Source organism: Aegilops tauschii, chromosome 1 (assembly GCF_002575655.3).
Source record: "Aegilops tauschii subsp. strangulata cultivar AL8/78 chromosome 1, Aet v6.0, whole genome shotgun sequence".
Lineage (NCBI taxonomy): Eukaryota > Viridiplantae > Streptophyta > Magnoliopsida > Poales > Poaceae > Aegilops > Aegilops tauschii.
This window is the reverse complement of record NC_053035.3, coordinates 472,796,955-472,821,753: the sequence shown is the minus strand read 5'-3', so window position 1 is coordinate 472,821,753 and position 24,799 is coordinate 472,796,955. Positions and strand designations below refer to the sequence as shown.

General features: G+C 46.1%; 1 protein-coding gene and 1 long non-coding RNA gene across 2 annotated transcripts; one reads left to right on the top strand and one right to left on the bottom strand.

Annotated features, from left to right (window-relative positions):
- Positions 1–7,983: 7,983 nt before the first annotated feature.
- LOC120965319 (uncharacterized) lies at positions 7,984–14,053 on the top strand. The gene is made up of 4 exons (XR_005758055.2): positions 7,984–8,137; positions 8,225–8,340; positions 13,390–13,517; positions 13,607–14,053. It is a non-coding gene; the product is annotated as an uncharacterized lncRNA (long non-coding RNA).
- On the bottom strand, positions 9,270–13,042 carry LOC109787184 (uncharacterized). Its single transcript, XM_073501420.1, has 3 exons — positions 10,715–13,042; positions 10,495–10,613; positions 9,270–10,392 (listed from the first exon to the last, which is right to left on the bottom strand). The coding sequence occupies exons 1-3, from the start codon at positions 11,757–11,759 to the stop codon at positions 9,898–9,900; spliced, it is 1,659 nt and encodes a 552-aa protein (XP_073357521.1). The 5' UTR covers positions 11,760–13,042; the 3' UTR covers positions 9,270–9,897.
- Positions 14,054–24,799: the final 10,746 nt, after the last annotated feature.

Below are 24,799 nucleotides of genomic sequence, written 5' to 3'. Positions count from 1 at the left end.
TCCATTTCTTCACCCAACATATCATCACTTTTGTCTAGCATGTTTTGAACCTTCTCAAAAGCCTTTTGTTGTTTCATAGCAATCTTAGCAAATTTAGAGTAACTAGGCTTCAGGTTTTCATCAGATTCATCTTCACTCGATTCAGAGGAGGGGTATTTGAGTACCTTGGCACCCTTTGCCATGAAGCAATAGGTGGGAGCGTAGTCATCATTGCCTTCTTCAGTCTTGTTGGTGAAGCCATTTTCTTCAGAGTTGAAGATAGACTTGCTGACGAATGCAGTAGCGAGAGCTAGCCTCGCCACACCAGACTCGGACTCCTCAGATGCCTCCTCTTCCTCATGTTCCTCAGATTCAGCCTCAGAGTCCAATTCCTTGCCAATGAATGCCCGAGCCTTCTTGGAGCTGCTCTTCTTGTGAGATGAAGACTTTGAGGATTTTGATGATGAAGACTTTGAAGATTTCTTCTTCTTCTTCGCATCATCAGAACTGTAATCCTTGTATTTCTTCTTCTTTGATTCCTTTTCCCACTGAGGACAATCTTGAATGTAGTGACCAGGTTTCTTGCATTTGTGGCATAGCCTCTTCTTGTAGTCACTGGATGAGGAATCATTGCTCCTTGAGGATTTTCCAAAGCGACCACGTCTTGAGAACTTCTGAAATTTCTTCACGAGCAGTGCTAGTTCCTGGCTCAGTTCTTCAGGATCACCAAGGCTGCTGCCAGAATCTTCATCTTCAGACTCAGAAACTGCCTTGGCCTTCAGAGCACGTGATCTAACATAGCTCGAACCATAGAGATCTCTCTTCTCAGCAAGCTGGAACTCATGAGTGTTTAGCCTCTCGAGGATATCAGCAGGATCAAGTGACTTGTAATCTCCACATTCTTGTATCATCGGTGCCTGAGTATCGAATGAGGAATCAAGCGATCTCAGCAACTTCTTCACCACCTCATGGTCGGTGATGTCGGTGGCACCGAGTGCTTGAAGCTCATTTGAGATGTCAGTGAGGCGATCGAAGGTTTGCTGAACATTTTCATTGTCGAGTCTTTTGAAGCGGTTGAAGAGATTGCGAAGAACGTCAACTCGAGAGTCACGTTGAGTTGAGACTCCTTCATTGACCTTGGACAACCTATCCCAGATAAGCTTAGCAGTTTCCAAAGCACTCACTCTTCCATACCGCCCTTTGCTCAGATGGCCACATATGATGTTTTTCGCTTGGGAATCGAGTTGCTTGAATCTCTTCACACCAGTAGCGTTCAGTGAAGGTGAGACTGAGGGAACAACATTTTCCACAACATTCCAGAGATCGTTATCAATTGCCTCAAGGTGCATTCGCATCTTATTCTTCCAGTAGGTGTAGTCCGTCCCATCGAAGGTAGGACACCCAGCAGAGACCTTGATCATACCTGCGGTCGACATAACTAAAACTCCAGGCGGTTAAACCAAAATCACACAGAACAAGGGAGTACCTTGCTCTGATACCAATTGAAAGTGCGTTATATCGACTAGAGGGGGGGGGGGTGAATAGGCGATTCTTATGAATTCTTCACTGAGGAATTTGTGGGTGAGGAAATTCCTAAGTGAAGAACTACTTGCAGCGGAATAAGTACTCAGATGTAAACATAACAGAACACAAACATGGTCATCATGAAGAAATGAAGACAAGCACAGAGTACAGAAAGTGTAAACACAGGATAACACAGGATGAAGACAAACAGACTGAAGAAATTGAACTGAGGAAATTGAGAAAGTCTTCAGTCAAAGTCTTCAAACAGATATGAACAAGTACACAACACAGTTACGAGGAAATAAAAGAGTTGAGGAAGTAGAACCAGTAATCTTGGTGAAGACAATGATTTGGTAGACCAGTTCCAACTGCTGTCTCAGTTGAACGTCTGGTTGGAGCGGCTAGGTATTTAAACCTGAGGACACACAGTCCTCACCGTATTTTCCTTGAGCTAAGGTCACATAGACCTCGCCCAATCACTCGTGGTAAGTCTTCAGGTGACTTCCAAACCTTCACAAACTCGGTCACTCGGCGATCCACAATTTCCTCTTGGATGCACTAGACCATGACGCCTAGCCGTCTGGAAGAAGCACAGTCTTCAAGGGTAACAAGCGTCGGATCCACGCAGGATCAATCTCTTCAGTGATGCTCAATCACTTTGGTTTTGTAGGTGTTTGGGTTTGGGTTTCCTCACTTGATAATTTTCTCTCAAAGTCCTGGGAGGATGGGATGCTCTCAAATGACAAGTGACAGTTTCTCTCGGAGCAGCCAACCAGCTAGTGGTTGTAGGGGGCAGCTATTTATAGCCAAGGGAGCAGCCCGACATGATAAGACATAAATGCCCTTCAATGATATGACCGTTAGGTGGGTAGATATTTTGGGACAGCGGGCGCATAGCACATCAACGGTCGGATATTTGAGGCTCAAATTCCTCAGGGCTATCATGTTCCTCACTGTGTAGGCAATCCGCACTGGCGAATTTCTAACTCTTCAGTCAGGACAAATTCCTCAAAGACCAGAAGAACTTCGTCTCTGTCACTGAAGAAATTGACTGAACTGTATGAGATTTTCAATGGCTTCACTCGAAGGGATTGGTAGGTGTAGGATTTTGAGTTGAGTATCACATGGAAATTTTTTCTTAGTATTTCCTCGACCCCCTTTAACAGTATGGTATTTCCTATGACTCAAGAAAGAGAAAATGAAACTAAGAAAACAAAAGTCTTCACGCTTCATGTTCCTTGAATGATTACCAAGTCTTCAAGGTCACACCAATTTCTTCATTTTCAAAGTCTTCAGAAATGCAAAATCTTCAGTCAAAGATATTCATTTTTAGGGGTCGACTTTTACTGTAAATCTCAAACTTCTCATAGACTTATAGACCTGTGTACACTCATAAACACATTAGTCCCTTAACCTATAAGTCTTCAATACACAAAAATCACTAAGGGGCACTAGATGCACTTCAATTTACTGCATCTGTATCATAGAAATACATTTTCTAACATGGTATTAGAGCCCTAGTTTTCTTTTTCACACGCCGCAGCTCATGCTTGATCCCGTCATGCGCCGCCGTTTCTGTTCCCTTCTCTTCGAACGACCACCATTGTTTCCTCTCCTATTATGATCCGGTGGAATCTTTACCCATCCATCCATGGCAGGTACCGATCCGACGCCCCTGCCTGAAGCATCCATGCCCGAAGGCCTCCTCGGCACGTGTCGGGCCGCTGCTTCTCGTGGACGCCACAGCCGTTGCGTGGTCTACATGTCGGGCAGACTAAACCGGCCACAGCGGCCTTCTTCACTTGTTGTCATCTGATCTGCTCCGCCGCCACCTACTGATCCCGATCTGATTTGCTCGGCCGGTGACTCATTGCCTTTCGTAAAAAAAGAAGCATATTGTCGTCGGGTACAATTTCCTCTCCACACTATCTGCTGAATTTTGGAAGGTGTGCCCCACACTGATCATGTCTCGCATATGTGTTTTTCCCGGTGCTTGGTGCTCGCCAGCCTGTGACATCGTCCACTGCGCCGTCTCCCGCAGGTTGTGTTGGTCGCTCCTCGACGACTCTTCTCACGACCTCTGAACATGGTGGCCGTCGCTCTACGCCGACTCCTCTCGCGACTTTCACCGGTAGTGCTGGTGCATATGGCTCCATCGACTACACCTCGCACATGCTTCTTACATTGACGCTTGGTGCTTGTCTGCACACGGCCTCGTCTCCATCCGCCTTTGTGGATACTACTAGTCCTGTTACACCGCCACATCTAGTGGCTTCCACTTCCACAGGTGGTGGTGGCCACTCCTCTCCCGGTTCTACTGTGTCAACTACTTCATCTGTGTATTTCATTGAGGAGATTGCACGACTTCGTGCCCTGCTGGTTGCCTCCGGCTCTCTATTGTCGGGTGCATCTATGTCGACCTCTTCAGTTGCGCCCCTAACCGAGTAGGAGATTGTGCGACTTCGATGCCTGCTAGCTCCATCTTTCGGTTCTCCATCGACGGGTTCTACTGGTTCTGCTGCTGACTCTTCTGGCATTGTCAGAGCACCTTCTACACAAGCAAGTACATCTCCGTGGATTCTTAATACTGGAGCATCTTTTCATACGACTCATGATTCATCCACTATGTCCTCTACTCGACCTCTCGATTCTCCTTTCATGTTCTTACTGCTGATGGTACCTCTCTCCCGGTTACTGGTCGAGGCATTCTTAGCACTTCATCTTTTCATGTTCCTGATGTTGCTCGTGTTCCCCGACTTACAATGTACATGTACATGTATATATACTTATCTATGGCTCCGTGAAAATACAAGTTGCATATTTCCAGTAAAAAAATAGCATGGTACACAAGGTGAAGACAGATGACCCATCCTAGACATGAACTGAACATACTTGACTGGAATAGCACTTTAACTTTATTTATCTTTTGTTCAAACTTGGCAAATCCGTGTGTCAGGATTTCTTCCAGTCTTAGTCAAATTTAGTATTCTTCAGGTACCAGAGTTGGGCTCTATCCGCACATTGATCAACCTGGAACTTGGAAAGCTCTTCGTAGAGTTATCCAAACGAAATGATAAAATGCAGATTTCTCTTCTGGAGAATCTGACCCATCTAACTGCAGAAGTATATGTATATGGCCAAAGTATGGTCAGATACCTGTTCCGCTATTCTACACCCGTAACAGTTTTTACAATTATTTGATCCACATTCTTCTAGATTTATTCAACGTTGCCTTTTTATTTGGTGACACTCTCGAGTTTTACAGGTAGCTTCAGACTTATAACGATCACTAATGCTCGGAGCTTGCTTATATGTACAAGGTAGAAAACTATGATGATAAGGTAAAAACATGGTTCGGCGAGCTATTGGATGCCATTCTACCTTCATGAGATGTTCAAGCTCCAAGAACAGTCTCTGCACATCTACTGGCGAGAAGGGTCGCCTATGCAGGGGATACTCGAAGCAAACTTAGTTCTGTCAACGAAGGACAATTGCTACTAATATCTAAAGATAGCGTCTCTGATCTGAACAGTCGGCTTTGTTCAAGTATGCAATTTTCATACTCTGTTTCCTACTTATCGCAGAAAAACCAAAAAGGGCTGGCTCTTGCAATTTTGACTGCTTCACATGGTGTATAGTTGAATTTGCACATCATTTTCTTGGGATAATGCGGTCTAAAACTATGGATGGTAGTGCAAATATCACACATAATCCAACAGCCGATCCTAAAAGGAAAAGTGTTCAATCATGCTATGCGAGAATGTCGGATGAGAAGAAATCGAAATACAACACGAAGCGTCATATATCCTGACAACAAAAGAGAGTTGCAGCTCTCGATGTCTTAACCAGCACTAATTATCACAAACATGTGTTTCTCCGTTAGACTGTCATATGGTTCATCTCTGTACAACAATTCTCATATCAAGATACCCTCATGTACTACATTGGTCTTTCATATGATACCCTCCTGTACCACATTGGTTTTTCATATGTTGGTTGAGCACACATGGCATTAGCTTCTCCTTTATTAGTTTATTTCCTCAGTTTACTGGAAATAGAATCTGCTGGAATTTTGTCTATTTTGGGCCAGCCCAATAGCAGTTTTAGAAATTTTTAATAAATCCTAAAGGCACACGCAGCCCATTCATGCAAGGCAAGAGGTGGAACTAAATTTAGTCACATATTGCTAGTTTAGTGGGAGTTGGATCTCCTTATAAGGGAGGATATTTTCTCACATGTATGAGCATGAGAACAAGAGGGACATTCACGCGCGCTCCTCCTCCTCCGCCCGCCCCGCCCCGCCTTGACGCGACGCGGGTTGCGGGAACGAGCCGATGTCTAAATTTTTGCCATGCACGACTGGTATACAAAAAGGTCACACGGAAGCTGAACAACACATTCCTCTCGCTCCCCAGGTTCCTGAGCACTGAGCTACTGCTACGTTCACCGCAAGTTGGGACAGTAGGCCTCCGAAACCGCACATCTTTGAGTCCTGTACGGGAGAAGGGTGATAAGGTTTTTGGGGAGCGCTGCGCGCGACTACTGACTTCTTCGTCACGGACGCCCCGGACTCCGACGACGACTTCTTCCCCGACGTTGACAACCTCTTCGACGACATGGCTGGCGAGGATGTCGACCCCAAGTCCAGTGCTACTGTTGTTGCTGCTGTCCCGTACGTGTTCTTGCTTGTTTTGTTAGAGGTTCTGCCACAGTTCTTTGTTCTAGTGTCTGCCCTACATATGTTAGGTTCTTCATATATGCAACTTGCTCTACTATCTGCTCTAGATATGTTTGGTTACAGTTCATATTTTCAAATGCTATTTACCTTCTCATTGTCAGATTGCATGACTTGTTTCTCTGCTATAATAGTCATGTTTTATCTAGTATTTCTGTTAGTAAAATCATATGGTAAATTGCTCATATTTCTAACAGAATTATCACTTGAAACTCCTATGCATGTGGCACTCGATCTTCAGCTCACTGGTCTTTCATATGCTGGTGATAGAGGCGAATCGTCTTTAGGTGAAAGTCTTAAATTATCCTTTGGAGTTGTTGCACTCATTCATGTGGAAGAAAGTTTCCCTAGTTGCAATTCATTCATTCTCCATGCGAAGAGATCAAAGTGTATTCTTTTCAGCAATATGTATTCTCCCATTCAAGTGGCACTGTGTAGTTTATTTACATAATTTTCATTCTTGTCTGCACATAGTCTTTATTTTGATTGCCTTGCTACTCTGAACTAGAGAGATGTTTGTTTATTGGTTTCTATGCAAACAAATACTAGTACATCAAATGTCTTAATATTCGTACTATGTCTACTATTTTAACTTTTGCTTTTTCCTGAAACTCTCAGAGGTGTAGCATGCGAGATGTACAAAATAGTTTGCGATTCCAGAGTTGATTTGTGCATTGAAGTGTAATTCCAGCTGGAGTGACCATACACAGATGGAACACTGTAGTTAGGACCTCGAAACAATGGCCCAGCAAGTTCTCCCGATTTCAGCTTCTGTGGCATGAGTAAGCATCAACGGCATCCCATCGCCCAACAAGAATCACACAAGAGCAATCAATGGTGGCAGATTTTTGCATAATGTAACTTGAGTTAGGATGTTGTGACTGTTCGATTTATATATGTATTTTTCTATTTCTGCAACAAAGTTTATAAATAATGTAACATGAAATTACTTCCTTGAAACTCAGTTCTGAATAAACCAAGCATCTCGTACTGACATTTTATCTTGAGCATTTTGTATTTTCCTGGATCTGGTTAAATTATGTTTCACAAATAACACGCCAGAAAATCATGTGCTTGTCCTGGAATAACTCGCAGAATTTCTTTTGTGCTAAAGACACTACATGTTCGTATGGGCTCTTCTGTTCAGTGTTGCACACCTCAAGCGTTGTCATAAAGAAAGAAGCATTTTATTCAGTTTCTGAAAGATACTATGTACATATGTACACTCTGGAAACAACTTAAGTTTCTACTCTCTCCGTTCCTAAATACTATCGAAACCAGGGTCTTATATTTAGGAATGAAGGGAGTAGAAGTTAATATGCACATTTTTTATTATCTTGGCAAGTTTAGGTTTTTTTTTTCATACATTTAATTTTGCAAGTTGTGATCTTATTTTTTACATGGGGTTGTGACTATTTCCACAATTTTTAAACATCTCTATTTCCTTGCTTATATTTTTGTTCATTTTTTGATATGTTTCTTTTTAGGATAAATGATAAAAAAATCACACGATACACATGCATGCTTATTATATATATTTTTTTCTCTAAAGGGAAAATTATAAAGACAAGAAACATTTTTTCTCGATAGAAAAAAAATAGTGTTTTGAAAAGAAAGGAAAAAGAATCCTCCGTCGTACAAAGATATGACACCGGCAGTCGTACGTTTTCTTTTGTTTTAGGATTATTATTAGGAAACCGATTGTGGTAGTAGTTCCGACATCGGAAAGGAAGTTGGGCTGGGCCTGCTCGCAAGATTATAACTTGGCGCACCGTCGCAGAGCGCAAGAAAGAAACTAGCCCCCAAATCCCCAGCCCACACCTCGCCGGCGGAGGCGGAAAGAAGGCAAACAAGGAACCCTAGCCGCCTGAGGAAGGAGCGCCCAGATCTATCCGCAAGGTACGCTCACCGAAATCCCTAGATTGGGGAGCCGAGCGGCGGCGGTGATTCGTGATGTGCTCGTCCTTATTGCCTAATTATTTGCAGACCGGCGAGGATCCATGGCAGCGGTTCGATGCCTGGCGAGGAGGCTCGGTAAAACGCTGGCGACGGTCGCGGAGGAGCGACGCGGCCAACTCGTGCCAAGAAGGTTCTTCAGCGAGGTATCTTTTCTCTCCCGACATCAAGGATGGCAACTATTAAGCTCCCTTTACATCTTCGCATATAGTGTAAAATTTTCTTAATTTATATTTGAAGACATCAACATTTACAATACTAAAATTATTATCCAATATGAAAAATAATGGCATAGTGATAATTTTATATTGATTTGGTATTGTGAATGTTGATATTTTTTCTACTCCCTTCAATCCATATCACTACATTTGTTTGAGCGATGAGTGATATGGATCGAAGGGAGTATGTTTGATTTCAAACAAATCTTATATGTGAAGTAAAAACAGACGGAAGGAGTACTTACTTAGCTAGAAACAAGAGCTAGATCAATTGGCATCATCATAACTGTTTAACCTGACTGGAACCGAGCATCATCATAATTGTTTAACCTGACCTGAACCGAGCATAGTGACTTTTTACTCATCCTTTTAGCAAACTGTTAATTGCAACACAAGAGGTTCGATGGTTGCTGTTTTGATATATTGAATCATCCCCTCTTCTGCTTGCTGCACTTCCTACTAGTCAATGCTTCATTTCCTAAGCACATGCACTGTAGAACTGATGGATTAGCGCAATTGCAGGATCTTGAATTCCTAGCAATGATCCATCCACGTTAACTGATTTCAAGTAGCTCATTTAACAGATCTCTTTATTAGCAACCAAATCAAGCATGCATTGCATATATGTATTATGTACTCTATTTTTGAGTCGCTGAGTCAAGCCAAGTCGCCGAGGCTGTGGCTAGTGGCTTGCTGGCTTGAGTCTGCGACTTGGCTTGATTAGTCGCCCCAAGTCGCCATGGCTTAGAATAGGATTTAGGGGTAGAATTAGGAGTGATATTACCTTGTAATCTTTTATAGTTGGCAATGGAAATCCCTTTCTGACCTTGTGCAAGCTCGTCTTTGTTGATTGCAGGTGCACCTTGCAGTATAAATGTAATAGCAAGCATGAGCATCAAGTTGTTTGCATCATGTAATAGGAAACTTGCACATTTGAGTTGAAATAAAGAGGAGAACTTACTTCTTGTGTGTCCATCTGTCTCAATTTGTTTTCCTTGATGATCCTTTTCTCTTTGCACCTGATCACCTGATTCAGATAAGGAAAACAGCAGCAGTTCTACATATAAATACCATCACAGATCACAGCAACAAGTATTACAACAGAAATTAAGCATTAGTTCATTACATTTAACTACGAACTACCAAGTTCTTAACTCTTAACAACCAGCCCCAAATCGACCCCAAACCCTATGTCCAAAATAAGGGGTAAGGCATACCAGCCCAACCCCCAAGCCCCCAACTCCATATGTCCAAAAAGAAGCCACACGGTCCACAGCAGCCCCAAATCCTATGTCCAAAATGAGGCACACCAGCCCCAAGAGCCCCCAACTCCATATGTCCAAAATGGGGCACACCAGCCCCAAGAGCCCCCAACTCCATATGTCCCCAACTCCATATGTCCAAAATGAGGCACACCAGCCCCAAGAGCCCCCAACTCCATATGTCCAAAATGAAGCCACACCAGCCCAAGTTCCATCAATCGTCCTAGTAATCCAGATCATCATCAAAGCCAATGGAGCCTCTCTCTTCACCTCCACCTTCACCTTCACCTTGATTTCCCTCTTGATCATCTTCACTTGTTGAATAATCTTCAAGCTCAACCTCCTGATTTGCATCATCCTCCTCGTCCTCATCTTCTCCAACTTGGTGCACTCGAGATCGAGAATAGACATGAGTAACAGCAGCCTGGCTCCCACTCCCACGGCTTCTAAGGTTGCGCAATGGACCTTCAGATGCACCGACAGCTTCGTCAACTTGAGCCCAAGTGATATCAGCCCCTTCATAAACCGGCTGGGCATTATGGTCAACCCATTCATTGTCCCATTGTAAGTCTTCTAGGACTAATGGGTCAGACCTAGTCCCTTTGGAGCCTTCCTCACGAATCTTTTGGAACCTATCGGCATTCTTCCGGTTGTATTGAACATATGACAAATCATTAAGTCTTTGGAACTCCAACCTATTTCTCTTTTTGCTATGGATCTGAAAACAACATACAAGAAAACAATTAGAAAGGCTACCATAAGCACCCCACCAAAGAACTACAGAAGTACAATGAACATCAAGTTGGTACTTACTACTTACATTTTGAAAGCAAGACCAATTTCGTTCGCAACCGGAAGCTGAAGCACAATGGCTAACTATGTGCTTTGCTAAATGTTGCAGCTCATAAGCAAGGCCACCATAAGCACCCCACCAAAGAACTGCATGAGTACAGATGAAGAGAATGTTAGAATTCGTAATCCAAAAAAGATAGGTGCTGAAATTTATGAAAAAGTAGAAGGCTAGAGCTGAAGTAACTTACGAGGACTCTTTTTTGTTCGGTCATTGATTGCCAACTTAGAGCTGAAGCATTCACCTTCACCTCTTTCATAGTCATCAGCCAATCTACTTATCACGCTTGCTTTATCATCATCGGGCTCCATGTGCAATAGCACCTCATTGAACATATGCCTAAGCCTTTGACAATATCGTGCTTTCTCGGGCTTAGCTTTGAGACCATAGATCCTATTTGGGTTTAAGAATAGTGCAGCTCCATACAACTTCACCCCCATTTGAGATTCCCACTTGTCCTCCACTATTTTTATCACCTTCTTAACCAACGTTGGTTTGTCATCTATCGCAGCCTTGATTCTCTCCTTTGCATAATCCATTGCTGCCATAACCTCGGGCATCGCCGGCTTCTCATCGCCATCAACAATCCTTAGCACCCTTAGAAGAGGTAGAGAAACTTTCATGCAAGTCTCTACGGAGTTCCAAAAACTAATGGACAACACATCTTCTTGAACTTTTTGTCCCACCGGTGAGGTTGACAACTTCTTATTGCTATGCCAAACATCACCCACAAACAATTCTTTGAGAGCTTGCCTATGTTTGTGCAAGCTTTGCAAGTTGAGAAAATTTGTGGCAAAGCGAGTAGCTCCAGCCCTCACAAGATCACGGTTGCCGGTCTTCACTCTCATTTCATCTAAAACCTTGCCATGCCTGTAGATGAATGTAGACACCCTTTTTCCATTTGTAATACACTCGCTGAATTGCTTGATTTTGCAAATGGACTCCAACATAAGGTTCAAACAATGGGCTGCACAAGGGGTCCACCATAATGTAGGGATCCTCTCCGTTAAGAGTCTACCCGCTGCCTTGTAGTTACCACCATAATCCGTGCAAATCTGAACCACGTAGCCTCTTCCAATGTCGTTGATCCTTTTCTCCATCAAATCTGCCAACAATTCTTTGCTGGCTACTAGGGCTGATATGTCAACGCTATCAATGAAGAAAGTCCCGGCCGGACTATTGTCAAGGAAGTTGACCAAGTGCCTAGTCCTCCCATCGGTCCACCCATCGGACATTAGTGTGCAGCCATACTCTTGCCAAGCCAGCTCATGTTGCTCTCTCAATGCATGTGTCTTCTTCTTTGCTTTCACAAGAAGTGGAAGCCTAAGAGCATGAATAGTTGGGGGGATGTAGCCTGGACCATATTACCCGGTGGACTCCAATGCAATCTCAAAGGCTCTTGATCGGGTAACATTGAAGGGAATGGCATTAGCATAGAAAAATGCTGCCCAATGATCATCAACTCTATCCTTGTCCTCGGTGGTCCTTTTGAAGCAACCTGCGTTCAATGCGGCTTGAGAAGGATTCTTCGAGTGCCTTAGCTCAATGACTTCTTCCGGAGTCTTCCTAATCATCCCGGCAATTGTTCTTGAAGCCTTTTGTGTCGGTAATTCAGTTTGGACAGACTCGGCCTTCCTTTTTGCTGTTGTCCTACTACTAGTTTGAGTTGCTGTTGCATCCTCTTCTTCATCACCAGTTGCTGTATCTTCTTTATCAGACTCCCCTGGCATATTATGCTTCTTTGCGTAGGCCTTCATGAAATCCAGCATCTCCTTTGAAACAGCCTCTGGCACCTTCTTGCATTTTATAGAATTCTTCTTCCCTTTAGTACTAGCCCCAGCTAGGTGACGCTTGAACCTTGCTATTCCAGCATGCACATCTGTCCCGCAAAAAGTGCATCGTATCCTATCCATCCTGTTCATATCATGCCAATACCCATACTTCCACCCAGGGTCTCCCGACTTTGCCTTCCGCTTAGGATCCTTGGATGGATCATACTGCTCAGGCTCAGGCCCATTGCCGCCGGCTGCACTATTGACAGTTTGGTCAGTCATCCTCATTAGTAATTACTAATTAGAGCAGCAGAGCACATCAGTACATAGAGCAGCAGCAGCAGCAGAGCACGCAGAGCACGCAGCAGCAGAAGCAGAGCACACAGCAGCAGCAGAGCACGCAGCAGCAGAAGCAGAGCACACAGCAGCAGCAGCAGCAGAGCACGCAGCAGCCGAAGCAGAGCACACAGCAGCAGAAGCAGAGCAAAGAGAGGCAGAGGGGGCGACGAGCCATACCTGCAGTCTTTGCTGGCGCAGGCGCAGGAGAAGATGGAGGCGGAGGCGGAGGAGGCTAGTGGGGGCAGGTCACCGGCGGAGGAAGCTCTTGGGGGCGCGCGTCACCGGCGGATCTGGAGGGGCACGTCGCCGGCGGCCGCCGATCTGGAGTCCTAGGTCAGGAGACCCGCGCGGTTTCCCTCCATTTCCCTCTCTTCCTCTGTAGTTCCCGCGTGGCTCTCTATTTATCCCCCCCCCCCCCCCCCCCCCAAATATCTCGGCAGGTGGGCCGATCTGGAGCAAGCCACGTGACTGGCGGCTACTAGCCGCCGACTAATCGCGTCAAGTCGCGGGCGAGCCAGCGAGTCGCGCGATTCGCTTCCTGAGTCAAGTCGCCTGCGCGAGCCAGCCACGCTGCGACGACTCGGCGATTAGTCGGCGACTCAAAAACATTGATTATGTATATATATTGAACCTCACCTAATTGACAGTTAGTATAGTATCCTTCTTAATTATTTAACAGTTGTAATCAATGCTTATTTAATACTCAATGATATGAAGGAAGCACACTGATCATTATTTGTGTGTATCAATCCAGCATGCTCATGAGATGAAGCAGAAGATGAGGAAGCAGAAGGTGGAGGAGCTGTATGATGCCTTATACAAGCGGGGGAAGATTCCCACCACTAGTCCCTCTGTACAAGCCAGTCAAGAACCCGACCGTCTGTAGGATACAAAACTACATCTATTTCTTCCTTAAGTTTCTGTTTGTTTGACAGGTTGGTATATATGATCTTACCTCTTTCTACATGCAGGCGTACTCGGCGTTATGCAATGAGGATTCGGGGTGTGTTTGACTTAGCTGCCAAGATGACGTTAGGCTTTATGCTGGTTGCTTATGCGGTTAGTCCCAAACTGCCCAGAGAAGAGGACACCACCAATAATTGCCCACAATGCGGCTTGAGAACATCAACGACCAGAGAAGGCACCACCAATAATTGAGAACCAAAGATGATGCTATCTTTAATTTGTGATATTGTGTGACATGGTATCATGTAATTATATCTCTTGTCTATTAACTAATTGAGTAGAATATACAGTACTCGAACAAATTGTGCAAGGAATCAGGTCTCTTCTACATTGTATCATGTAATTATATCTCTTATCTATTAACTAATTGAGTAGAATACAGTACTCGAACAAATTGTGCAAGGAATTGGGTCTCTGCTATTTAACATCTACCGCAATTGTGCAAGGTTGAATTTTGACGTCACTCTTCTATTATCTAAAACATGTCCATGTAGGACCACCTACAAATTCTCCAGGAAGCGGAGGAGAATTCTTCATCTCCACAAATTATTCATCTCTACCTATAATATACTAGTCTGAACCAAAATATAAGACATTTTTTTAGTTTAGTTTGAACTATAAAAACGTCTTATATTTATGTCTTATATTTTGATATTGATGCAGTAGTTCGTCCATCTCTTCGGTGGGTTATGACTGTACCACGTTCACCGCCTTCGTGGTATTATTTTTACTAAATGACCATTGAAGGTCCTCCACTGACCCCCAAAAAACTTATTTCGTTGCATTGGTTATGTCGTGCGCCTTCATGGTTATGTCGTGCGCCTGGAGAAGCAGAGTAACCTCGGTGGTTTGGTATGACTGTTGATTGGCGTGACTGACTTTAGCATTGCGTTGTTCGTGCCGTTCAGAGCTTCTGAAGAACTGAAGAAGTTGCAAAACAAGTGAAGCCTAATTAGGTATACATTCAGCACATAAGTTAGCAATTTACCAATGTTGCTTTTGTTGCTTAGGTATGCTGTGAACTTGGGTTTGTAGCTTTGATATGCAGGGAACAAAGTTATCAATGTTGATTTTGTTGCTTTGGTATTCAGTTAAATTTGAACACTGATACAAATTAGTTAATCGACATCTTTTTGCTCATGATTTATCTCCCGACTTCAAGGACGTAGCCAGCGATAATCGAATCCTGTATAATGGAAACAGCAGCATGCATGTGACCATTCTATTAGTTACACCCTCTGTTCAGAGTTCAGACACATGGCCATACTTGTTATAAGAGAAAAATTACATGCTTATCATGGCCATACTTGTTTCGTTTTCGGCTAATAGGACAGTGTTTAGGAACAGAGCTAGTACTCCCTTCGTCCGGAAATACTTGTCATCAAAATGGATAAAAGAAGATGTATCTAGACGTATTTTAGTTCTAGATACATCACTTTTTATTCATTTTGGTGGCAAGTATTTTCGAACGGAGGGAGTACTACACTAGGGACGAGCAAATTACTTGCTTATCATGGCCATACTTGCTTAACCTGACCTGAACCTGTACACCCTGACGTTCTTTTTCGACAAGGGGAATATATTAATATCGCGAAGATACCAATTATACCCGGCCTCTGTACCAACAAGATGTCCAAAGACATCAGGGATACACACAGCCAAAAAAGAAAATAAAGAGAACTGAAGAAAAAAGACCCTGCCATGGTGATCAATCACTAGCAACAACAACACTCTAACCACCACCGGAAACAACACTCGGATTACAAAAGAGGTTCTCCAAAAGCAACGCCTTCAAGAAGGAAACAATGCACAAGCGTTGTCGTTACCCGATCGAAGATCTTGAGTTTTCACCCTGGACAAAGTCTGAATTCACACAAAAACAATGCCTTCAACAAGGTCATTGCCAGGACAACCAGTAAAGACTAGACCTTGGGTTTTCACCCTGGGAATCGAAACTCGGTACTCGAGGAGCACCACCAAATTTGCAATCCTCCAGTGTTGCTGCCCTCGCTTGCCGAGGCCGCTGTTGCAAGTCACCAAACACCTAGCACACAATTTTCAACGCATCCAATAAACCGTTCCGTCAACGCTTCAACACCTCCAATCGCAGCCGCTATGACTTCCTTCGCGGAATAGCTTCACACACGATGATTTCTGGACGACATGTGCACGATAGTAGGATCTCACGGTCCTTATTTAGAGAGGAATTTAATCGAACGCTGATAAGCTAGTGTCGTGCATGCATCGGCTGGGAAATCGTCGGCTGCATAGCACTGCTCCTTTCTTCGCCTCTATCATTGCCTTGGGAATCTTGATTTAGACATGTCCCATGACTAAATAATAAAGTAAAGTTTCATGCCGCACCCCTTGAAGCCATGATGGCTGATAATGTGAGTGCGTGCGACTGGAATCTTCTGATCTAGACATCCAGGGACGCCAATCCGTATAGATCTCCAATGAGGAAGACCGGAGAAATCAAGTCGCTTCGGCGTGCAGCCATCCCGTGGCGGCATCACACCCGAGACCAGTTTGTACGTCGATCGGGCGGCACCGAACCACGGGAGAGGGTCACCAACAGCACACCCAGTGCCCGATGTCAGCACAGGGGCGTGGTGCGCCGGCAGGCTAGCCGGCCGCCGGCCGCTGATCTTCTCCATGCAGGCACTGAGTGCATGTGCATGGCCCTGATGGTGAAGCGACATACATCCAGCCCAGCAATATACATGCGTTGCATGCTTGGCATGCATGAGGCGTGGACGAACGCATCTTGCCGCGCATCTTGTACGACGCAGCCACGATCCGCGAAGATGCAGATCTAAAGGCCGGCGGCGTGCCAGATCGTGAGGCTACTGGCGACCAGATCGCGATGCCGCCGACGTAGAACGGCCGCAGCCAGATCGGTAGGCCGGGATGCAGGACGACAGATGATCAGATCGGAAGAAATCTTGAAAGGGTTGAGTTGAAGACCGAAAGGCCAGAGAAAGAAAAATACGAGTGGACAAGCCCCGCCGCCGCCGTCCGCCGTGGGACGGCCTCCTCCGGCGGCGGCGTGGTGAACGGGGAGGCGGGGAAGGGCCTTCGAAGGTCCCGGCGGCGGCGCCTCCGGAGTCGCCCTAAGCGACCCGGGAGGCAGTTCCGTGTTTTTTTTTTCCGAGCCAACAGGGCTGCATTCAAATCATATCGTTAATCAACCTTGTATTTTTCCTGGTCCATCTGAGAATGATGGCTTTTAGCTCGTCCCTATGATGCATTTTGTATATGTCGAACCTTACTTAGTCGACAGACGCAGGACTGTGTTCTTCTTAATTACACTATTTGTCTATCACAACCAGCGCTTGGTTGTATGTCGAACCTCACTTACGGGACAGTATTCTTCTTAATTACTCCTATTTACCATTCTCAGCCAGCGTTTACCTAATCTGATGATACGATACATTATCATCTGTGTTCCAGCATGCGTACGAGATCCAGCAGAAGAAGGAGGCGCTGTATGATGCGGTGGCTGAGGCGGAGCAGATGAAGCTGGAGCTGCGTGATGCCTTATCTAAGGCGGGGGAGAGTACTGACCTGCTCTTTCCTGCAGGAGCCATCATTCCAGAACCCACTCCAGAACTAACTGGCGCTCAGTACGATACAAATTTACTTGGTTCATTTCTTACTCATATTTTGATAAAATCTCTCATTTGACCTCTCTCTCTACTTGCAGGCGCCGGCTGCAATACACAAAGAGGATTCGGGAGGTGCTAGACGCGGCCGCCAAGCTCACATTCTACGCTTTCCTTACTACTGCTGTTGTTGGTATCGGCCGCAACAGGGGGGTTGCCCGCGCCCGCGCCCAGGTCCCTGCCACGGAGGAAAGCAAGTGAAGACAAGATCGAAAAATGACAACCAAAGATGGCCCCGGCTTGTTTCAACTTAGTTATGACCTGCAGTTTGGCTAGCTAGCACTAAGTTATCTTTGCGATAGTGTGACATGGTATCTCTCTATCTACCCCAGCAGATTGGGTTCATGAAACCGTAGCGTGAGCACTTTGATGTGAACATGACACCGCTGGGTCACTGGCAAAGCATTGTTGCTGTCACTCCTTATTCTGTCATCAAGGGCAGGGTCGTCTTGATCTATTCATTATGGTCTTGATCTATTCTTTATGGGTGTTTTTTGATCAGCATGATGTTATTCATGAATGTGGATGTTAGAGTACGTAATGGGCCTGGGCTGGCGATATAGCCCCGTTAGTCTGAGGGTTAATTAAAGATAAGGGTCGCTTGCTTACGAGTCAAGTAAGCCTTGCTTGGGAGTCAAGTAAACCTCTCTATATAAAGAGAGGAGATGTATCAATCTAATCAAGTAAGAATTAAGAAGGAAATCCCTTCCCTCTTGCCCGGCCGTGGGCAAAAAGGCCCCCGGCCGGCACTCTCGCGCCCTCCTTCTAGCAGCGCCATAACAATTTGGTATTAGCTAGCTTCGGTTCGATCATGTCTTCCCTGCCGCCAACCCTGTCGCTTCCGCTGCCGGCCGCCACCACCGTGCCGCTGGCCCTCTCCACCGCGCCGCTGCCCTTCCCATCCGCGCCGCTGCTCTCCACCTCCGGCGCCGCCACCGCCCAGATGCCGGCGCCATCCGCCGCGCCGCTGCCCTTCCCATCCGCGCCGCTGCTCTCCACCTCCAGCGCCGCCACCGCCCAGATGCCGGCGACATCCGCCGCGCCGCTGCCCTTCCCATCCGCTCCGCTGCTCCCACCTCCGGCGCCGCCACCGCCCAGATGCCGGCGCCATCCGCCGCGCCGCCAGCAGCCGCCTACACCCCGGAGGAGGTCACCGGGGTCCTCAACGACCTCGTCACCGCCGTCCAGGGGATCCGACTGTACCTGGCCAGTCCCTATGGGCCGCCGCCACCCCTGCCGCCGGCCACCGCCACCGGGCCAGCAGCCCTGCCGTGGTACTCGCCGCACGCAGCGGCCTCCGCGGCGTTCGCTGGGCCGTTGCAGCCTCAGCTGCAGCTGCAGCCACCGCCCACCACCACCCCGCAGTGGTCGCCATGGCCGGCGCCGGCTCTCGCCACGCCTCCCGCGCCCACCGCCCCCATCCAGCAACCACCGTGGTTGGCGTGGCCTCTACAGCAGCTGCTGCAGCTGCCATCCACCGCCACCACCGCCTCGCCCTGGCTACAGTGGCAACCCCCGCTCCAGGTAGCCTCCGCCGCGCCCAGCGCTCCGCCGCAGCAGCCGCTGCCTGGTGCAACACCGCAGCAGCCGCTGCAGCTACCGCAGCCGCCGCCGATCAGCTTCGGCCCCGCATCGACCGCGCCGGCGGGAGTCCCGATCCACCAGATCAAGTTCCTTCCGTCGCCATCACCGCTTTTCGAGGGCGTCCCCATCCAGCAGATTAAGTTCCCGCCGTCGCCGTCGCCGTCACCGCTTCCGGCTTGGCTCACTACCCGCCACGTGTCGGCGGCGGTGAGGCTGCAGGCTGCTGCGCGCGGCCTCCTAGCGCGTCGGCGTGTGCGGGAGATGCATGGTCTGCAGCTGTCGCTCCTCCCAGTTGCGCTTCGTTGCGCAAAGGACCTCGATCTCGTCCGCTGCGTCGGGGATCTTGGGTATGCTGTTTTCCCCACGGACAGCGATCTCAAAGTCTGCGACATCGGCGGTTGGGGGGCGCACCCCTCCTCGCCATTCTCCATCGACAGCCCTCCACTCTTCTCTATGCGGTGCAGACCAATAGCCGTCCAGCGGGGAGAAGGCATGGTGTCAACGACAAGAGCGCACCTCGTAGCACCACTGCATTCCGCCGCCAGCCGCCGCGAGGGCGCCCCTGCTGGTCGCTCTTGCGACCACTTCCAGGTGGTCATACACATGCACCCCTTTTGTCCAGATGGTGTCCATGGGATCCAGGTGGCTGTACACGTGCACGTCCGACGTGCAGATGGTGTCCACTTTATGTTCAGGGGGTCCAAAATAAAGCGTCCCAGTTCATTTCAGGTTGAGAGTAATAAACCAAGCCGAGATGTAAAAGGCTTATTTTTAGGTGTTAGGTTTATGTTGTGTCGAGTCATGGTTATAAGTTGGTTAGGCTGCAGCTCGAGGACAAGCTGTATGTCCAGGTGGGGTGTAGTGTTAGAGTACGTAATGGGCCTGGGCTGGCGGTATAGCCCGTTAGTCTTAGGGTTAATTAAAGATAAGGGTCGCTTGCTTAGGGGTCAAATGAGCCTTGCTTGGGAGTCAAGTAAACCTCTCTATATAAAGAAAGGAGATGTATCAATCTAATCAAGCAAGAATTAAGAAGGAAATTCCTTCCCTCTTGCCCGGCCGTGAGCAAAAAGGCCCCCGGCCGGTACTCTCGCGTCCTCCTTCTAGCAGCGCCATAACAGTGGATAAACTGATCTAAAGAAGTGCAGATCTCTTAGTCATTGCCTGCCATCCAACCTTCCTAACAAAGGCTGATGAAACAAAAATTGAGATCACCATCTTAAGGCATCTGCAAGTTTGTCATGTATCTTTTGATCTTCTTCTTCTCTTCCCGCTCAAGAGATCACACGGTCTGATTTAAAATGGATCCCTTCTCATCCACGTTGCCGGCGCTTCTCAGCAGTGAATATTAAAAAAAATAGAAAGGACGAGTGTAAGTGTTCTTGAAAAGCTACCATTGATTTTAGTCATTCACTGAACTCATATGCTAGTGAATATAAGAAAAACAGGGAATTTGTAAATTCAATTATTTTTATTTTTCTTCTCTGTTTTTGTATTTTTAGTTTTTAGAATATTTATATTTCCTAATAGTTTTCTTATTTTACGAGTAATTCTTCATTCAATACAGTTGGATTCTATATAATTTTGTAGATTCCCAATATATTTTCAGGGCAAAATCCGCTTCTACTTTTTTTCTACCTTTTTCCCAATTATTCTTGAATTTGAGTTGAGTTCTTTTGCTGGTGAAAGGACATCCAAGTCTTCACTCTGGATGCTTAGTCTCGAGAGATATGAAAAGTATTGAGGTCAGACACAATCCCAAGCAAAAAGATATAAGGAAATGTTTCGAGGCTTTTGTTGGAGTTGATGGTTGTGGGTCACAATCCTTTGACCCCATTACTAATCCACCATAAGACATTGTATTATGGTTGAGACACTTATTTTAAGATGGAGAGAGTATAAAATACCGAGACAAACCTCTCATCAGTGGTAGTATTTTCTTCAAACGGATTAGCATATCAGGTAAAGTGCACAAGCTTTGAAAGTTGTGCTCGCTGAAACACGGGCTCCAAACTTTATAAGTCTCCGTGCATGCTTGAATAGGCTCCAGCTAATCTGATTCCAGGACTAGATTTTCTATAAACTTCAGAGGAAGTACATGGAGAAACTCATGGGCATATGAACCCACTTCAAAAAACTGTTTCTAAATGCCAAAAAAATCCAAAAAAGGTTCCACGCATACACCTCACATTCTATGTGTGCACAGAAAGTTTTGCAGAAAAACTAACTTTTATTTGCCATCTGCAAAAAAGACACAAAAATGTGTCGTGGAACGCCATTTAGAAATACTGGAATTTGTCTTTTTCACGGAGGTAAAATAAAAAAGAGATTCTTTTCACAAAACTTTGTTCCACACACATGTTTCGAAGATGTATGCGTGAAATTTTGGTTCAATTTTTTTGACTTTTAAAACGCATTTAAAATGGAATTTTTAAAAGTGGGTTCATATGCCCATGGATTTAGAACATTCCACTCCAAGCTTCAGTCCCTTCTGAAGTAGTTGAGTGACTTTAGATTCCGTAAATATAAGTGAACTAACCTTACAAATAATTCTTTTAGACAACTAACAAATACCAAATCCATAATATAGTAAAGGTTAGGGTGCTACTATCCTGTTTTTTAATCTCACATCTTCTTGCAATGGCTGGTTGAGTTGGGGGTGGCGGATTATACACTACTCTATAGACAGTCAATCCATTTATACATTTTTTTTTGGGTTTTCACACATATTCACAGGTTAAACATCAATTACATCGAGTCGCAAGAGGAGTTCCATTTCACTTCCAGAACATCAAATCTACCATCACACACTTCCATGATCAGGGCCCTCCAAGCCTGGGAATGGCAGGCATACATCCATGTCTCCAGCGAAAGAACTCATGGGCCATCATGGCCAGCATGCTTGCCACGCGACACGGTTTTTGAGCTTTTTCTCTCTATAAACCAGATCAGTAATTGATATAATACGATATTGAACACACAATATGAATAGATCTAAGGGCATGATTCCGTTAACACACATTGTTCCTACTCTTCCAAATTGACCAAACCACGACAACTATACACAGCCTATAAATCCTCTACTACTGACAGTGGACTTACTAAGCTATATAGGAATATATTAGAAAACGCTAGGTACCTCTTGCAAGAGTACATTTAATCACATTCCATGTATATCTAGCAATGGAGCACGAGAAGAATAGGTGATCTATCCCTTCTTTAGTATCATAAATTGTACAAATTGCACTTCCTTTCCATCACGAGTGCAGTAGAATATCTTTAGCCGGCATACTTTTCTTTTACTAACTAACCACAAGAAGACTTTTCAAGACATGTGCACTTTTTTTTTAGAAAAGAAGGACGACCCCCGGCCTCTGCATCTGGACGATGCATACGGCCATGCCAAGACATGTGCACTGCCTTGTGTACTCAGGTGTGTCTTGGATCGGAAAGTCGTAATCGATCTTGACGTGAGTGCATCATCGGAAATTACTCGACGAATCAAAGCCTTCGCCAACAAACTGAACAAGTGTGCAGTACTTGTTAACTGAAACATTCATATTTGTGTTTACAGAACTAGTGTTGAAATCAGTGTGCGGTACTGTTATGATGTCCTGACTTGGTTATAATTTTACAGTGCACAAGATTTTGATGGTCAGTTCGGCGTTGAGATCCACGACATGTGTTTCTTTTGTGGCATTGGTACGAACAGAACATACATGGATTATGCTGTTGACTGGTTTGACTATTGTCAGATTGATACTTGGTCATTGCTTTGAAATTTTAGCGAGGGATCATCTTATTTATGCTACCGTCGTTCTAAGTAAATAAAATGTAAACATGACAAACATCACATGCAAATCATAAAGTGACATGATATGGCAATATCATCTTGCGCCTTTTGATCTCCATCTTCAAGGCATGGCATGATCACCATCGTCACCGGCATGACACCATGATCTCCATCATCGTGTCTTCATGAAGTTGTCTCATCAACTATTACTTCTACTACTATGGCTAACGGTTAGCAATAAAGTAAAGTAATTACATGACGTTTTTCATTGACACACAGGTCATACGATAAATTAAGACAACTCCTATGGCTCCTGCCGATTGTCATACTCATCGATATGCAAGTCGTGATTCCTATTACAAGAACATGATCAATCTCATACATCACATATATATATAATTCGTCACATCCATTTGGCCATATCACATCACATAGCATACCCTGCAAAAACAAGTTAGACGTCCTCTAATTGTTGTTGCATGTTTTACGTGGCTGCTATGGGTTTCTAGCAAGAACGTTTCTTACCTACGCAAAAGCCACAACGGTGATATGCCAATTTCTATTTATCCTTCATAAGGACCCTCTTCATCGAATCCGATCCGACTAAAGTGGGAGAGACAGACACCCGCTAGCCACCTTATGCATCAAGTGCATGTCAGTCGGTGGAACCTGTCTCACGTAAGTGTACGTGTAAGGTCGGTCCGGGCCGCTTCATCCCATAATGCCGCCGAATCAAGATAAGACTAGTAACGACAAGCAAATTGAACAAATCATCGCCCACAACTACTTTGTGTTCTACTCCTGCATAGAATCTACGCATAGACCTAGCTCATGATGCCACTGTTGAGGAACGTAGCAATAATTTAAAATTTTCCTATGTGTCACCAAGATCAATCTAGGAGATGCTAGCAACGAGAGAGAGGGGGTGCATCTTCATACCCTTGAAGATCGCTAAGCGGAAGCGTTACAAGAACGCGGTTGATGGAGTCGTACTCGTGGCGATTCAAATCACGGAAGATCCGATCCTAGCGCCGAACGGACGGCGCCTCCGCGTTCAACACACGTACAGCCCGGGGACGTCTCCTCCTTCTTGATCCAGCAAGGGGAGAGGAGAAGTTGAGGGATGACTCCGGCAGCACGACGGCGTGGTGGTGGAGCTTGTGGTATTCCTGCAGGGCTTCGCCAAGCTCTACGGAGGAGAAGGAAGAGTTGGAGGAGGGAGGGGCTGCGCCAGGGAAGGGGTGCGGCTGCCCTCTCTCTCCCTCACTATATATAGGGGGAAGGGGGCTGGAGGAGGCGCCCTAGGGTTCCCTAGGGGAGGGGCGGCGGCCACAGGGGAAACCCTAGATGGGTTTGGGCGCCCCCACCCCTAGGAAACTTGCCCCCAAGCCGGGAGGGGTGGCTGCCCTAGGGGAGGCGCCCCCACCTCTCCAAGTTACGTGAGAGGGGTTGGGAGGGGCGCACAGCCCCTTAGTCAGCTGGTGTGCCCCCTCCCCTTGTCCCATAAGGCCCCCCAACGCTTGCCGGGGCCTCCGAAACACCTTTTGGTCACGCTGGTCGTCACTCGGTACTCCCAGAACAATTCCGGACTCCAATACCCTTCGTCCAATATATCGATATTCACCTCCGGACCATTCCGGAGTTCCTCGTCATGTCCAGGATCTCATCCGGGACTCCGAACAACCTTCGGTAACCACATACTATTTCCCATAATAACTCTAGCGTCACCGAACCTTAAGTGTGTATACCCTACGGGTTCGGGAACCATGCAGACATGACCGAGCCAACCTCCGGCCAATAACCAATAGCGGGATCTGGATACCCATATTGGCACCCACATGTTCCACGATGATCTCATCGGATGAACCACAATGTCGGGGATTCAATCAATCCCGTATACAATTCCCTTTGTCCATCGGTATGTTACTTGCCCGAGATTCGATCGTCGGTATCCCCATACCTCGTTCAATCTCGTTACCAGCAAGTCTCTTTACTCGTTTCGTAACGCATGATCCCGTGGCTAACTCCTTAGTCACATTGAGCTCATTATGATGATGCATTACCGAGTGGGCCCAGAGATACCTCTCCGTCATACGGAGTGACAAATCCCAGTCTAGATTCGTGCCAACCCAACAGACACTTTCGGAGATACCTGTAGT